The sequence below is a fragment of the Perognathus longimembris genome, chromosome 1, assembly GCF_023159225.1.
Source record: "Perognathus longimembris pacificus isolate PPM17 chromosome 1, ASM2315922v1, whole genome shotgun sequence".
NCBI classification, from domain to species: Eukaryota; Metazoa; Chordata; class Mammalia; order Rodentia; family Heteromyidae; genus Perognathus; species Perognathus longimembris.
In genome coordinates this window covers 72,209,247-72,225,686 of record NC_063161.1, presented here as the reverse complement: position 1 = coordinate 72,225,686, position 16,440 = coordinate 72,209,247, and the positions used below count along the sequence as shown (strand labels likewise).

The window sequence follows — 16,440 nt, the reverse complement described above, 5'->3', positions numbered from 1 at the left end:
GTTCTCTATAGATGACAGATATCAGGCCTTTGTCTGTTGCTGTGCTGGTAAATATCCTTTCCCATATGGCTGGCTGTCTTTCTATTTTGGTAGCTATGTCCTTAGCTGTACAGAAACTTTTTAATTTGTAGTAGTCCCATTTGTCGAGTCTTTCCCAAAGTGGGGAATTTTTAAAGACAAAAAATCATAAGCAGGGGTCACATGAGTTCATATGCTTTTGGCGTTACAGGATTGGTTACTAGAGAATGCTCTCTTACATGATTGGCTAGGAAGTCTAGGGGGTCTCCTGGTTTCGTATCTTGACTCACATCTATGTTTGCCAGCATCTGGTTTTTCCTAACTACCAGTTATTTTAGGATTAAGGCGACCTGACAGCAAGGTGGGGTAGTTCTCAGAACGTTTTATTGCTGTTCTCGAAAGCAAAAGGATTGGGACATGACTCAAGTGGTAGAGCACTTACTTGTTTAGCAAGTTGTGGTCCAGAGTTTAATCCTCCGTACCTTAAAAGTATAAAGAAAGGAAACAGGATAGGTTTTGTCAGCTTTTGATAAGAATTGTATATGTGGGGGTGGGAAGAGTGCTTGCCTCGTATACATGAAGCCCTGGGTTCGATTCCTTAGCACCACATATATAGAAAAAGCCAGAAATGGTGCTGTGGCTCAAGTGGTAGAGTGCTAGCCTTGAGCAAAAATGAAGCCAGGGACAGTGCTCAGACCCTGAGTTCAAGCCCCAGGACTGGCAAAACAAAAAAAAAAAAAAAAAAGAAGAATTGTATATGTATGTGTAGAGTGTTATAATTATGTATAGGAAAATAGGAAGAACCAGGTGCTGGTGGCTCATGCCTGTAATCCTAGCTACTCCAGGCTGAGATTTGAGGATTGTGGTTTGAAGCCAGCCCTAGCAGGAAAGTCTGTGAGACTCTCGTCTCCAATTAACCACTAAAAAGCTGGAAGTGGGAGAGTCCTAGCCTTGAGCAAAAAAGCTCAGGGACAGTGCCCAGGCCCTGAGTCCAAGCCCCGGGATGGGACACACACACACACACATACACGCGCGCGCGCGCGTGCACAAAACACTTGTAGAGAATAACTAGTTGGTAGGGGTCCCATTCATCTTTTGACCCGGAATCCCGGAGCACACACAGCAAGCCTAAAATGGTGAGTAGTGAGTTTCCTGTCCCTGGAGGCTGAAGGGCCTGCAGGGAGTGGGACCAGAGCTGTGATTACATTCCTCCACACCTCCCCCATGGCGCTCCCTCCTCCAGCCGGAAGAGGCGGGGAAACACTGTGAGGGAGCCTGGTTTGCAAGCCTTGTGCAGACACAACACTGTTGTGTTTTTCGGAGCCAGGAACAGGATGTGCTCATTTGCCAGACACCACCTTGTCGGCCAACTGTCTAGCCCTGCACAGCACACGCTGCTCCCTGTGCTAGGCTCTTCAGTGAATGAAGTCTCCCTATGCTGCCTTTGTGACCCTGCCTAGACCCTTTCTCGAGTCTTGAGGAGCCACTTGCACCATTGTGTCTGTAATGTCTCGTCATTCCTTAGCTTTTATCTAATGTGTGTGGGTGTGCGCGCATGCGTGTATGCACGTGAATGCACTTATTTCACCAGGAGTCAGTCTTCCGGGCCAGTGCCGGTCGTTTATCACTAGTGACCATTAATTTGGAGGTCTGTGCCTCTCATAAATCTGGAGGCCTGGGCCCTGGGCCCTGTGATATCACACTGAGACCTTCTGTCACCAAGGCCATGCTACCCAGTGTCCTGTGTGTATGTCTTACCTTGATTGATTTTCACCATGACTCATTCTGTTTTCATGTATCATTGTGTCTCTGTGGAGCCCCTTTGGGGTTCCCTCAGTGAGTCTTAGTGTATCTGCATTTTAGGGGGACTTGGTGGCATCCACTTCCCCCATTGTCCTCTCTAGAGAGTGGAGGGGCTGTTCTACGTATGTGTGTGTGTGTGTGTGTGTGTGTACATACATGTACATGTGCATGCACTGTACACAGGCAACAACCTTCTGTGAGCCTGTGTGAAGTATTTGAGCCCCAAGTTGGGTTACTGAAAAACAACTGGGAAACGGCCTGGGCCAAGTTGCCAAGGCGTGGGCGGCTGTGGGCTGGCCAAGCGGCCTGCTAGAAGTTGTAGCCCTGGGGGCCTGGTGAGCCAATCTAGGGCCCTGGGCCCTTCTCCTTTTACGGGGTGTCTCCGACATATGGCTGCTTATGTGGGGGAGGACCGGCCTTGGCATCTCATGGGGAATGTAGTCCAGGCCGTGGCCACCCTGGTGTTGCCTGGTCTGGCACCACCCACAAGGTGGCCTTTTCTTGTGGCTGTCCACAGAGTCATGCAGGGCTCCTGCCTGGTCTTGGCTCCTTTTCAGAGCTGGAGTCTTGCTGCCCTGCACCCACCTGTGCTTACAATCGTATTCCCTGCCCCCCTAACTGTTTTCCATGCCCCACTGATGATGATCCCACTCTCTTCCTGCCCCTCACCCCATCCTCCCTTGTCCTCAGAGCTTTCCCAGAACCCCCCCTACCCCCATGTGGGGCTCTTGGGTTATGCTCATTCCCAGCCCAGGTGGTGCCCCTCGATCTGTGCAGTCACTTCCTGGCCTGGGGCTGAGACCCTAGCTGCTGACATATGCCGGGTGGGCAGGTGTGACTTGCTATTCGACAGTGATTCAGAAGCCTTCCAGGCCCATGGATTCACTCAGCCTGTGCCCTGCCCTCCTGGCTATGCAGATCAAGTGATCAGTGCAGGACACAAGAAGAGTTAAGTCAGACCCCGCCAGAATTGGGGAGCCTAGAGGCCCTCAGCCTGGGGTCCCCTAGACTTCCACCTCCCTTGCACTAGTGACAGTCTAGAAGGGTGCCCTGTGCCCCCAGCCGGCTGCAGGGAGAGGGCTGGCTGGATTTAGAAGAGTCTTCAGCAGACCAGGGTTTGAGGCTGAGCAGTGTAGAGGTTGAGTATCCAGGCTCTGTGCGCACAGCCACGATCCAAACTCAGGAGGTTTTTTTTTTTTTTTTGGCCAGTCCTAGGCCGTGAACTCAGGGCCTGAGCACTGTACCTGGCTTCTTTTTGCTCAAGGCTAGCACTCTGCCTCTTGAGCCACAGCGCCACTTCTGGCCATTTTCTGTATATGTGGTGCTGAGGAATTGAATCCAGGGCCTCATGTATACGAGGCAAGCACTCTTGCCACTAGGCCATATTCCCAGCCCAGGTTTTTGTTTTAACTGGATGCATTTTGCTTCTCCAGCAAGGGTCAGAAATTGTTTTCCTTGTAATGCTGGGAATTAGTAATTAGTATTTCAGGCCTTGTGGAGTCACGGTGTAATTTAGGATTTCACATAGGTACTAATGGGACAACAGATGAAGCAAGTTCTGTGACTTTTTGTTGATATAATTAAAGTAAGAACATGAGCATCATTTTCTTTCTTCAGAACTGGGATTTAAACACTTGAGCCACACCTCCAGCCCCTTTGTCCTAGGTGTCTCTCAGCTAGGGTCTGGTTGACTTTCTTGGGGCTGGCCTTGGACTGCAAGCCTCCTACTTCCGCCTCCCATGTAGTTTGGGTTAGAAGACTGTGTCATCATGCCTGTCCTGAGTACAGTGTTTTTATAGGTGGTACTGGGGTTTCTGAGCACAATTGTAAATGTAGGTAGACTAATAAGAAGAGTGGAATTCTTTTTAGAAGAACATTTTGTTTTTGTAGGGTTCAAGGGTAGTTTCCCATCATCAAAATGACCTTCAAATACTTACTGTTGGAACCAGATGCATGGCCCAAACGATTAGAGTGCCATCTGTGAGGAACAAAGCAGAGCCACGCAGACTCAAAACACACTCACACTCACGTGTTAGGGAGGCTCTGTGATGCAGTTTTGTGGGTAATCCTTGAGAGTATCTTTTCACACCCTCAGGTACTGCCACATAGTGATGTGAGGCTGTGCTTACAAATGGCTGCTGGGTGGAAATCAATCACTGCAATTGAGGGCACTGGAATTGATGAGAGTTCCTTAGTTGTAGTCAACTGATTCTGTGTGTGAGCTGGTACTGGGGCTTAAATTCAGGGCCTGCATGTTTCTGATCTTTTTTGCTCAAGTTTGGCACTACCTTTTGAGCCATAACTCCATTTCTGGCTTTTTGGTGATTAATTGGAGATAACAGTCTCATGGACTTTTCTGCCCAGTCTGATTTTGAACTGTATTCCTCAGCTCAGATCTCAGTCTCCTGAATAGCTGGGATTACAGGTGTGAGCCATCAGTAACTGACTCTAGTATTTTATTCTCTCTCTCTCTCTCTCTCTCTCTCTCGTGTGTGTGTTAGTACTGGGGCTTGAACTCAAACCCCATATTCTCACTTGGCTTTTTCTACTCAAAGCTGTTACTCTCCCACTTGAACCACATCTCTACTTCTGGCTTTGGGCTAGTTAATTGGAGATGAGTCTCCTGCTTGGGCTGGCTTAGTACTCAAGGACAACTGTGTAGGCTTTGCCCTTCACTCTGTGTGACATACATACATATGTATACATATACATAATTTTTTTGCAGGACTAGGGACCAAACTCAGAGTCTCCATGTGCTAGGCAAGGCAATGTACCACTTGGGTCACACTTCTAGTCATTGGGTATTGCTATTTGCTTGAGCAAAAATGGGAGTCATAAACTTTTGGCCCAGGTGAGGCTGGCCTTGAACTTCGATCCTTCTGATCCTAGCCTCCTAAGTAGCTGAGGTGACAGGAATGAGCTATTAAGTGTCCAGCTAGGAGAAAAGTATGGGCAGTGGACTTTTAGATGTTGTGGAGGTAGTATAACCTGACTTCTTTGTCCGTGTTTCTCTGGCTGCTGTGTGGGGAGTGGCCATCAGAAGCCTCCGGCAAGTGGCCAGGACATGGTTCTGTGGGTACAGATGCTCTGCTCTCCCCGCTCCCCAGCATCCCCAACTTAGAAGCCAGCATGAGTTTCTTCGAAGTTGCACAATCCGCCTCATAAAGAGAAGCTGTGACTTGGCCATGTGAGCAGTTTTGTGTCCTTCCTGAAATGCTGCAGGGCCTGGGTACCTGGTGAGGGCAGGGGGCCGGTGCGCTAGCCTGCAACCACGTCTTGTACGCCGGTGCTGCACGGAGCAGACACGCAGCTAGCTGCAGGCTGCTCAGAGTGCCACTTGCACCACAGTTCTGTGGGACAGGTCCTTCCAGAATTCTTCAGAGCAAGTTCAAAATGCAGGTCAGGCTGTGGAAGTTTGGCAAGAGCAGCATGGGCCTGTAGAGCCTGATGGGTGGGACAGATGTGGCACAGATGTGGCAGTGCTGCAGAGCAAGTGAGTGAGCATCTAGTGCTGTGGTGGGAACTGTGCAGTCACATGCGAGTTCAGTTCATTCTTCAGCACCAGAAATCAATGAGGAGGGTGGGGACATGACTGAGTGGTTAGCACTTGTCCAGCCTGCATGAAGCTCCCGGTATATCTCCAATGCTTGCACACGCACGCGCACACCCACCCACCCACCAGTGAGATGAGATTAATGCTGACTGTGGCAGGAGCACTTCTGAGAGCCAAGAACCAAGAGTGGGTGGTTCTGAGTGGAGGATGGGCCAACAGTGCTGAGCCCAGCCCTGAGCTTTCCTGGAGGCTTCAGCTGGGTGGGCAGCTGAGCCTCTTTCTAGGAAGTAGAGATGGGAGGTCCCTAAGTCCGCCTCTTGAGTTCAGTGACTTGCCAGGACTCACAAATTTTGAACAGCCTTTTACATATTGAAGCAAGAGAGTACAGAGTAAAGGCAGCAAAAGAAAGGGCATGAAGGGCCAGATGTGTTTCATACCTGTAATCCCAGCCATAGAGAGATGGGGATGGGAGGATTGTGGCCCAAATCTAACCAGGCAAAAATATGAGACCCTATCTGGAAAACAAACTAAGGCAAAAAGAGCCAAGGGCATGGCTCAAGTCTTGACTTCAAACCCCAGTACTTCCAAGAGGAAGAAGAGAAGAAGGGAAGACAGCCCTACAAATATCCTGGTTTTCCCAGGATTGTTGGGGATATTCAAAACCTCAGTACCAAATGGCTTTGCATGACATGGTATGCTTTTCAGTAGGCTAGTGGAGGAGTTTAATGGAGGCCTGGCCTCAGGAGGGTGCTCAACGCTCAGTCTGTTGAGAACACTTTGGCTCAGTGATACTTGTGATTTATGGTGAGGTTATCAGGATATCCTTGGGTGGGCAGCCTCTGCATCACCAGCCCCGGGCTGCCCTGGGCTTGGAGTTCCGCTGTTACTGGGAGCTGGCAGGCCATATCTAGAAGCTGCCTGCTTTGGCTCCAGTGCAGGTTCCAGCCACCCTGGATGTCACCCAGCTGAGGGGTTCTAAACTAAACCCCAGGCAGTCACCAAACATCTCAACTCTGAGCAGTACCCGCTCACCCCACCAGGGGTCAGGTAGACAAAAGCATTTGTCAGGAGGGCATTGCAGGCCCTGAGGGCACTTCCTGGGAGCAGCCCAGGGACCAGTGCTGGATTCAGGGCAGCCCTGCAACTGGGGACAGGCCTCCTCTGGGGCCCGATGGCACCAGAGCCTCCAGCCATGGGGCATATTCACCATTCCAACTCCTGTGAGGCTGTTGCCCCAGGGCCACTCTCTGATCATGTCTGCCCTTGCTCTCTCAGGACAGTTTCATCATCCACAAGGGGAGATTTCCACCAAGATACCTGCCACCATGCCTGAGGCCACAGCCGAAGAAGTGTCGCTTTTCAGCATGACAGACATAGTTCTCTTCTCTGTTATCGTGGGGATCCTGACCTACTGGTTCCTCTTCAGAAAGAAAAAAGAGGAAACAATCGAGTTCACGAAAATTCAGACCACGTAAGTGACACTGCCCTATGTCCCCTTTGTCACTATTGCTTGGCTTTTCCAGCACATCTCAGCCCTCCCTGCACTTGAGTTCCTGAGGGGAAGTAGATCCATGAAGGACACAACAGTGCAGAGTGATTGTACTGTGTCCCCCTTCAATCCTGGTGCTTGAGCTGCCTGGGAAATGGGAGTGTAGGGTGCTGTGGGCACAGTCACATCTCACATTTACTACTGGCTGTGTTGAAGCCCAGTTCAAGCCAGGTTTGAATAGGGAGCTGTCAGGCCAGGTTTGTTCCAAACAAGCTGAGGGCTGCAGCCCTGCCCTGGGCGCTCCCAGGGACTTGGCACACAGCAGGTTTCAGGGCAGCATCTGGGGCCTTTGCAGGCCACTGAAATGGCCAAGGCTTCCAGGAAGGGAGTTTCTTACTCCAATTTGGTAACAGCTTCAATTTTTATTTTTATTGGGGTGCTGGGGATCTAGTCATTGCTTCATGCATCTGAGTGCATGCGGCACTGCTGAAATCACAGCCAGCGCTGGGTCATGGCCTTCCCTTCTAGAAAAGCCTTCTCTAGCCCACATATTGTGTAGACACCTGTGAGCCTAGTTGAGGTAGGAAGAGCCCTGTGTGCACCGAGGTTGGCCCCTGGCAGAAACATGAAAACCTTCCTGATAAATTATTAAAGCACAAAAGCATAAGGAATGTGGCTTAAGTGGTAAAGCACAGGGGCCTGAGTTCAAATCCTTGTGGTGTAAACTACAAAAGAAAGAATGAGAGAAAGAAAAGGCTCAGTCTTCCAGTGTTGCATCACCTGCTTTCAGCGGGCACTCCTATGCCACCCACATGGCACTTTCCATTTTTAACACACATTTTACAGTTTTCAAAACTGGAGTCAGGCTGAGTGCTAGTGGCTCCCACCTATATCCTAGATACTCAGAGACTAAGATCTGAGGATCCGGGTTCAGGGTAAGAAAGTCTGTGAGACTTTTATCTCCAGCTAATCACAGAAAAAGCTGGAAGTGGCACTGTAGCTCAAGTGGTAGAGTGCTAGCCTTGGGCAAACGGAGCTTAGGGACAGCACCCAGGTCCAGAGTTCAAGCCCCAAGACCAACAAAAAAGGTCTCTCAGACTGTCTGTAAACTTCAAACCTCAAATCTCAACTTCCTGAATAGCTATGATTACAGGCTTGAGCCACAGATGTCTGTCAAGTAATAGATTTCATGACCTTTTTTGGTACATGTGTAAACATACTTTGTATATATTTACCTGCCAGTACTGTCTTTTGTCCTCCTCCCTGCTTTTTTTTTTTTTTTTTTTTTTTTTGCCATTTCATTTACCTTTTTGGCTGTTGTGAGACTGGGTCTTGCCACATAGCTCAGGCTGGCCTTGAACTCTCAATCTTCCTCAGACTCTGGAGCGATGGGATTTTAGGTGTGCACCACCAAGCCTGGCCCTGCTTATTATCTCTATTCTTCTTCCTTCTTTCTTCCACCCTTACAAGAGCCCTTCAAGGAACACCCTAGGGCCTACTTTGCAGAAGCAGGGTCTGCCTGAGGGCTGCAGTTTCCACAACCTGGCTCTTCCTTTGCCAGCCATCTTCAGTCTCTGAGGACACTGGTCCTGTTCCTGGACCTCCTGTCATAAATGCCACCTCAGTATCCCTGGCTGGGTTTTTTTCTTTTGTTGTTGTTGTTTTTGTTTGTTTGTTTTTGCCAGTCCCGGGGCTTGAACTCAGGACCTAGGCACTGTCCCTGAGTTTCTTTCTTTTTTTTTTTTGGCCAGTCCTGGGCCTTGAACTCAAGGCCTAAGCACTGTCCCTGACTTCTTTTTGCTCAATGCTAGCACTCTGCCACTTGAACCACAGCGCCACTTCTGGCCGTTTTCTATATATGTGGTGCTGAGGAATCGAACCCATGGCTTCATGTATGTGAGGCAAGCACTTTACCACTAGGCCATATTCCCAGCCCCCCTGAGTTTCTTTTGTTCAAGGCTAGAGTTCTACCACTTGAGTCACAGTGCCACTTCCAGCTTTTTTCTGTTTATGTGGTACTGAGCAATTGAACCCAGGGCTTCACGCATGCTAGGCAAGCACTCTACCACTAAGCCACAGTCCCAGCCTCCCTGGCAGAACCCAGAGCAGCCATGCTGCTCTGTTGGGCACTGCAGGAGGCCCAGGGTGGCAGGCTCCGGTTTGCAGGGTGTGTCATGATGGGGAATATGGGAAGCACAATGAGGGGGGCAGGTTGAAACCTGATCTCAGGGCTGCGGCTCACATGGAGAGGGTGTGGATGGCATTGTGAGCTGGGATGACCAATGCTGACTTCACCATGGCCCCGCATGGGTGGCGCATGAGGGCGGCCCGAGAGGACCACATCCAGGATGTATTCCTGGTCACGTGAGGCCCCAGAACATCTAGTTGGGACCCAGTGGGGCGAGGTTGGTAGCAGGCCTGAGTGAAGGCCATGGAAGGTGGGGCTGGGCTGGGGCACCCGGGCAGGCCCAATAGGCCGGGGAAGGAGTACTAGAGTTTGTGCCCCCCCAGCCACTGGGAGAGGCTGATGAGGTGATTGAAGATTTGAACATCTTTGCAGACAGGACAGGATGGGGCACATTGGAGAGATGAGATCAGGTTGTTGGAAGGAAAGTGATGAGATTAATTTTTTTTTAATTTTTATTTTTGCCAGTCCTGGGGACTTAACTCTGGGCCTGAGCACTGTCCCTGGCTTCTTTTATCTCAGGGCTAGCACTTGAGCCACAGCGCCACTTCTGGCTTTTTCTATATATGTGGTGCTGAGGACTCAAACCCAGAGCTTCATGTTTGGTTTTGTTTTTGTTGCTAGTCCTGGGGCTTAAACTCAGGGCCTGAGCTCTGGTCCCTGGCTTCTTTTTGCTCAAGGCTAGCACTCTACCACTGCACCACAGCGCCACTTCTGGCCATTTTCTATATATGTGGTGCTGAGGAATCCAACCCTAGGGCTTCATGTATACAAGGCGAGCACTTTACCACTAATCCATATTCCCCAGCCCCAAGATCAAATTTTTAAAAATAATTAAGCCAGGCTTGGTAGAGCAGGCCTGTAGTCCCAGCGCTCTGGAGGTGGAGGCAAGAGGATTGTGAGGCCTATGCCATTTTGGGGCATAGAGACTCAGTCTCAAAAAAAAAATAAAAGATTAAGACCTACAGAGCTGTATAGGTAGCGGGTCTGGCTGCCTCAGGGCGGAGCTGGAGAATGTGCAGGTGTGGTATGCAGGCTCAGGAGGCAGAGGGTCCCTGCCAGGCCTTGCTGCTGCCTGTGTATGTCCATTCCCCTAGTAGCATGGCTGTGCATTCCCACTTACATCAGCACTGGCCAGCACCCAGGGAGCCCTCGCCCCCTCCAGGGTCGCTGTGACTTCTCAGAGCTCATGAGTTTAGTCTAGGTCATGACACCCATGCCTCTGGCTGGCTTCAGTGTGTCGAGCCAGCACCATTACCCAGCTTCCAGGCCCTCCACCTGCCTGAGCTGCCCCTGCCCCCAGCCCTGCCCACCCTCATTTGGTATGCTTGGTTTTTTTCACTACTGGCATGTGAACTAAGCACTGCACCCCTTGAGCCCCATCCCCAGCCGTGGATAGGGTCTGGTGCTTTTTACCTAGGTCTAGCTGAACTCCTCCTGCCTATGCCTCCCATATGCCTGGGATTATAGGTGTGCATCAGTGCACTGGGCTCAACTCATTAATCTTAATTGTCTAATGGCATCCTGTGTCAATCCCCATTTCTCTGGTGATCCATGAATTTGCCCCCATTCCATAGGTTCACTGGCCGTGTAGACCCCTCTTTGGTGAAGATCTTGTTCTAGAGTCCCGGTTCTCTATCTCCTTGTGGATTGGTGAAATAGGCAGTCACCTCCCTGTGCCAGCTTGCCTTTATTCTCCTAACAGAACTTTTGGGATGGAAGTTCCTTGTCCTTGCTTAATCTAATCCATCAACCTTTTGGTTGACCTTAACCTTTATAGTTAATGTTTTTTAGTCCAGTTGAAGAAATCTTTACTGGTGTTGGGGTATAGCTCTGCAGGGGAGTACTTGCCCAGCTTGTGTGAAGTCCTGAATCCCCTCCCCAGAACAGGGAAGGAAGAAAAGGGGGAGGGAGGGAGAGAGGGAGGGAGGAAAAGAAGGAGGGACAGAAGGAAGGGAGGCAGGTGGGGAGGGGGGATATGGATCATGAAGATGTTCATTGAAGATTGATAGTGATGAGGTGCTGTGAGTTCAGTGTTGGATCTTCATGTCTCTACTTGTCCCAGTGCAGCTTTTCCTCACCCCTGCATCAACAGCACAAGTTGGCATGGCAGGTGACTGCCTCCTCTAGGCAGGCTGTTCCCGGGGCCATTTGCTGGTGTCTCTCCTGTCCTGCTCCTCTGTGCTCTGACATATCACAGGGACTCTCATCTTCACAGCTGGTAGCTTTGTTGGCTTTTTTTTTTTTTTTTTTTTTTTGCCAGTCCTGGGGTTTGAACTTAGGGCCTGAGCACTGTCCCTGAGCTTCTTTTTGCTCAAGGCTAGCATTCTACCATTTGAGCCAGAGAGCCATTTCTGGCATTTTCTGTGTATGTGGTAATGGGGAATTGAACCCAGGGCTTCATGCATTCTAGGCAAGCACTCTACCACTGAGCCTCATTCCTAGCCCCTCTTAGCTATTTTTATTTTTACTTTTTTATTTTGTGTGTGTGTGTGTGCACGTGCACACGCATATCATCCTTGGGCTTGTACTCAGGCTAGGGAGCTGTCCCTGAGCTTCTTTTGTTTGAGGCTAGTGCTCTACCACCTAAGCTACAATTCCACTTGTGGCTTTTTTAGTGTAGTTTAGAGGAGATAAGAGTCTCATGGGCTTCCTTTCCAGGCTGGCTTTAAACTGAGATCCTCAGATCTCAGCCTCCTGAGTAGCTAGGATTATAGGCCTGAGCCACCAGTACCTAGCTACTAGTTTTATTTTTATTTTTTTGTCTTTGACATTTGGTGTCAGCTTGTTGATATTTACCAAATTCAAACAAAAACAATACAACCACCACCTACCCACTGGACTTGGGCTGAGGGCCGGTGCTGGGAGGGGAGGGTATTTTGTGTCACACAGCCTGGGGGCCTAGGGAGGCCTTGTTGGACTGTTTCAGAAATACTTGTACTTGTTAAAGAGGAGCAGACACAGGCAATAATGTAATAACATTATATAATAATAACACAATTACATCAGTAATAAGAAACAAGTGTTCTCATATCCTCTCATGCACCTACCACGGCAGCTCAGTTCCACGTGGATCAACACATTTCTTCTTTTCCAGTACTGGTATATGAACCCAGGGCCTCCAACTTGCTAGGCAGGCTCTCCACCGCCTGAGCAACGGCTATTGTAGCACTGTGCCTCCAGAGGGTCATGGGGAAGCCCAGGGGAGTAGCTTGCTCTTGTGGTTGTATCTGTGGTCTCCTCTTTGGAGTGGGGGCCTTGTGTGCAGAGGTGACACCCCTTCTTCTGGGGTCCCCAGCTTAGCCCAGGGCAGTGTATTATTCTCAGCTCCCCAGAATGGCTGTTGAGTTAACATGCTAATTTCTGTCTGGTCATCTCCAGGTTACAATGTGGCCACAGGCTGGATTTAGTTTACAAGGTAGTGTTCTTGTTTTCTTTTTGGCCAGTCCTGGGGCTTAGACTCAGGGCCTGAGCACTGTCCCTGGCTTCTTTTTGCTCAAGGCTAGCACTCTGCCACTTGAGCCACAGCGCCACTTCTGGCCATTTTCTGTATATGTGGTGCTGGGGAATCGAACCCAGGGCCTCATGTATATGAGGCAGGCACTCTTGCCACTAGGCCATATCCCCAGCCCCAAGGTAGTGTTCTTTAATATTTCTGTGGGAATGTTAAACTGCCTGACAGTGTCACATAAACCCCCAGACTGATAGCTTCTTTGGAAACAGGAAAAATCAGGGACTTGGTCCCATGGCCCACCTCCTAGCTGCCTCAGGGTGCTTTGCTCACAGCCCTGAGAAACTGCCTGTGCCCCCACCCCCCTCTCAACCAGGTTCTATAAGGAAAAAACTTCATTTTTTGGACCTTTCAAACAAACACCACAGTCAAGCTAGTTGGGATGCCAGGGTCCCTGTATGGCGGCTTACCCAGTTCAGTATAATCCTGCTTCTGGCCTGTTTCATGTCTGTCACCCTCCACCCTGCCTCTTCTGGGTTATTTTAAAGCTCTCCCTGTAAATCACATTTTATCTGAAAACATGTCCTCTAAACTCAAAGGTCTCATCTTTAAATAGCACCCGGTGCTACCCTTTTACTGGAAGATGTTGTTGCTAGCCTTCTGATGGAGTGCTCATGGTTTTAGATGGGATTTTATTTATTTTTATTTTTGTCGCTCATGGGTTTGAACACTGAGCCTGGGTGCTGTCCCTAAACTCTTCAGCTCAAGGCTAGCACTCTACCACTTTGAGCCACAGCGCCACTTGCAGTTTTCTGGTGGTTAATTGGAGATAAGAGTCTCATGGACTTTCCTCCCTGAGCTGGCTTTGAACCATGATCCTCAGATCTCAGCCTCCTGAGTAGATAGGATTACAGGCATGAGCCACAGGCACCCGGCTCTTGCTTGGGATTTTTGCTTTTTTGGTTTTTTTTGGCCAGTCCTGGGGCTTGGACTCAGGGCCTGAGCACTGTCCCTGGCTTCTTTTTGCTCAAGGCTAACACTCTGCCACTTGAGCCACAGCGCCACTTCTGGCCATTTTCTGTATATGTAGTGCAGGGGAATTGAACCCAGGGCCTCATGTATACGAGTGCACTCATGTGCACTCTTGCCACTAGGCCATATCCCCAGCCCCTTGGTTGGGATTTTTAAGGAATATTTATTGTTACTTTAAATCAAAATCTCAAAAAAAAAAAATCAGGATCTAAATAAGTAAGACCTGTCTACTGCAGTTAAATCCATCATTCTCTTGTATATTTGGAGGGGAGTTTTGAGTATATAACATTTCACTTCTATGGGGCTGGGAATATGGCCTAGTGGCAAGAGTGCTCACCTTGTATACATGAAGCCCTGGGTTCAATTCCCCAGTACCACATATGTAGAAAACAGCCAGAAGTGGCACTGTGGCTCAAGTGGCAGAATGCTAGCCTTGAGCAAAAAGAAGCCAGGGACAGTGCTCAGGCCCTGAGTTCAAGTCCCAAGACTGGCAAAAAAAAAAAAAGATTTAACTTACATACGACAAAGTCCCCTCAGACCCCACTTCTTTTTGTGGTGCTAAGGATGGAACCCAGGGCCTTGTACCAGGTTGAGCAAGTGCTCTGTCAACAGCCACAGGCCAAACCTGAAGTTCCTTTATTATTTTTTTTTGCTTGGTGCCATCCCTGGGGCTTGAGCTTGTGGACAGCTTTTTCATTTAGGGCTGGTGCTCTACTACTTGAGCCATAGCTCCACTTCTGGCTTTTTGGTGGTTCGTTGGAGATAAGAGTCTCACAAACATTGCTGCCCTGGGCTGGCTTCAAACCACAATCCTCAGATCTCAACCTTCTGAGTAGCTCGGATTCCAGGTATGAGTTCTGAGGTGCTACCTTTTTTTTTTTTTTTTTTTTTGGCCAGTCCTGGCGCTTGGACTCAGGGCCTGGGCACTGTCCCTGGCTTCCTTTTGCTCAAGGCTAGCACTCTGCCACTTGAGCCACAGCGCCTCTTCTGGCCTTTTCTATATATGTGGTGCTGAGGAATCGAACCCAAGGCTTCATGTATATGAGGCAAGCACTCTTGCCACTAGGCCATATTCCCAGCCGAGGTTCCACTTTTTAGTTGTGCAGTTGATTCCTGACATGTCTGCAGTCACACAGTGAGTGTCTCAGTGTTGTGTCTCTGCCCTTTGCCCTTCCTCCATCCCCTCCTCTGGCCCTCGGTCCCTGGTCACCACTGAATGTATTCTGCAGCTCTGTTTAAGCTTCCTCCACAATGCCAGAATGAGGCATTTGCAGCTGCGCCCTTCTGTTCCCAGCTCCTTCCCTTCGTCATCCTCTGCTTCATTTGGTCGCCATCTTCGTCCCCTGGCAGCGTCCAACCCCACACTTGTCCAATTGCTTCCCACAGTGCCTTGTGTGGATTGTCCCACTGGGAAGAGCCACAAAAGATCTCCTCCCCACAAGTGACCTTTTTTCATGAGCCAGCTCTTATCAGAAAGCCCAGCAAAGCCAGGAGTCAAGGCTGTGGCCACACACAAGCAACTGGCGTTATCCTTACAGTATTGGCAGGTGGAGCCTGGGGGAGGGGACCAGGGGTCTTACTGCCAATCTCATAGTAAAGTCACTTTTTCTGTAGAGACGACCTTGTGCTGCTGAGTGTGAAAAGAGAAACACAGCTGACTTTCACTGGAGAGAAGTGTTGAGATTGCAGGTGCCTTCGGGCCGTGGCTATGATATGGCCTGTGTAATACAGGTCTGCCTCCCTTTCCTGTCCAGGTCCCTGACGAGATTGTGTCCCTCATGCTGTCATCAGCCTTTCTGGGCATTACCAGGGGACTGGGGGCTGCTGGTGTTTCTGGCTCTGTGCCAGGCCTGAGGGCACAGGAAAAAGCAGAGTGGCCTTGGGGGTTATGCGCACTCTGGGGAAGGATGTGATACAGAGTGACAGCCCTATGAAAGCCAGAGCCGGGACGAGGCCCGGCACATGCACACAGGAAATGGCAGGCATGTGTGAGTGACTCACCCAGAGGAGGCTAGGAGAGGAGGAAGCTGGGGCAGGGCTATGGAGGCTCAGGCCTAGGCAAGAACCAGCAGAGCCTGCCTGGGAAGGACATGTCTTGGTAGAACTGAAATGTGCATGCCAAGGGAGTCTGGGCCATGGAGGAAGCTGAGATGGGAGATTGGAGGCTAGGGCAGAGCTGAGGGGCCTCAGGGCCATCTTTGGGGTGTGGACACCTTCCCTGAGTCCAAATTTAAGATGCAGGGCTGGGACTATGGCCTAGTGGTAAAGTGCTTGCCAAATTTAAGATGCACAGCTTTGGTCTAGGTATCTGACCCTCAAGGCTGGGGGACTGGACCTGGGAACCTAGGAGTGAGCAGGAGCCTTGGGGGAGCTCTTTGGAACTGGGTGAGATGGGCTGGAAATCTCCCTGCTTCCTGGGTAGCAACGGTTAAATGGAGTAAAGCACCAAGCTCCTTAAGTACTTAGTGCTGGCATGCTGCATGTGCTTAGAGCTTCCTAACGGTTGTTCCCATTCCCTCTTCTGTCCTCGACCTGAGGCCTCTCTGCCTGCTACCCCCTCTCTCCCCTCTTCTGTCTGGTGGCCATGTCTGGGCCCCACTATGGCCTGTTTCCCTGGAGTTTGTCATATTGGTTGCCAAACCCCGAGTTCTGCTGGCTGCCAGGGAAGGCAGCTCCCCCGGGTCATCCCAAGAGAAACGCAGCTGCAGCGTGACCTGGGAAGGAATGGAGCAGAGCATGCAGGGCATCCCTGCTTTTCTTTCCTTCTTTTCTTCCATTTTGGACTTCTGCTCCCCTTGGAGAGGAATAAGGGAAACCTTTCACTTGAGTTCTCTGTTCAGGAGCCACGTGGTCTGGCGTCTGGCTGAGCTGGGAAACTGCAGCCTGTGCACAGGAGGGGTGGCGTGTGT

General features: G+C 50.1%; 1 protein-coding gene across 2 annotated transcripts in view; it reads left to right on the top strand.

Moving 5' to 3' along the window:
- Positions 1 to 16,440, top strand: part of LOC125368100 (NADPH--cytochrome P450 reductase) — a 42,162-nt gene that overhangs the window by 16,516 nt on the left and 9,206 nt on the right. For both annotated transcript variants that reach the window (XM_048368959.1, XM_048368966.1), the window contains exon 2: positions 6,655 to 6,845. In XM_048368959.1, the coding sequence (XP_048224916.1) occupies positions 6,700 to 6,845 (146 nt within the window). In that variant the 5' untranslated portion in view covers positions 6,655 to 6,699. The remainder of the gene's footprint in view (positions 1 to 6,654; positions 6,846 to 16,440) is intronic.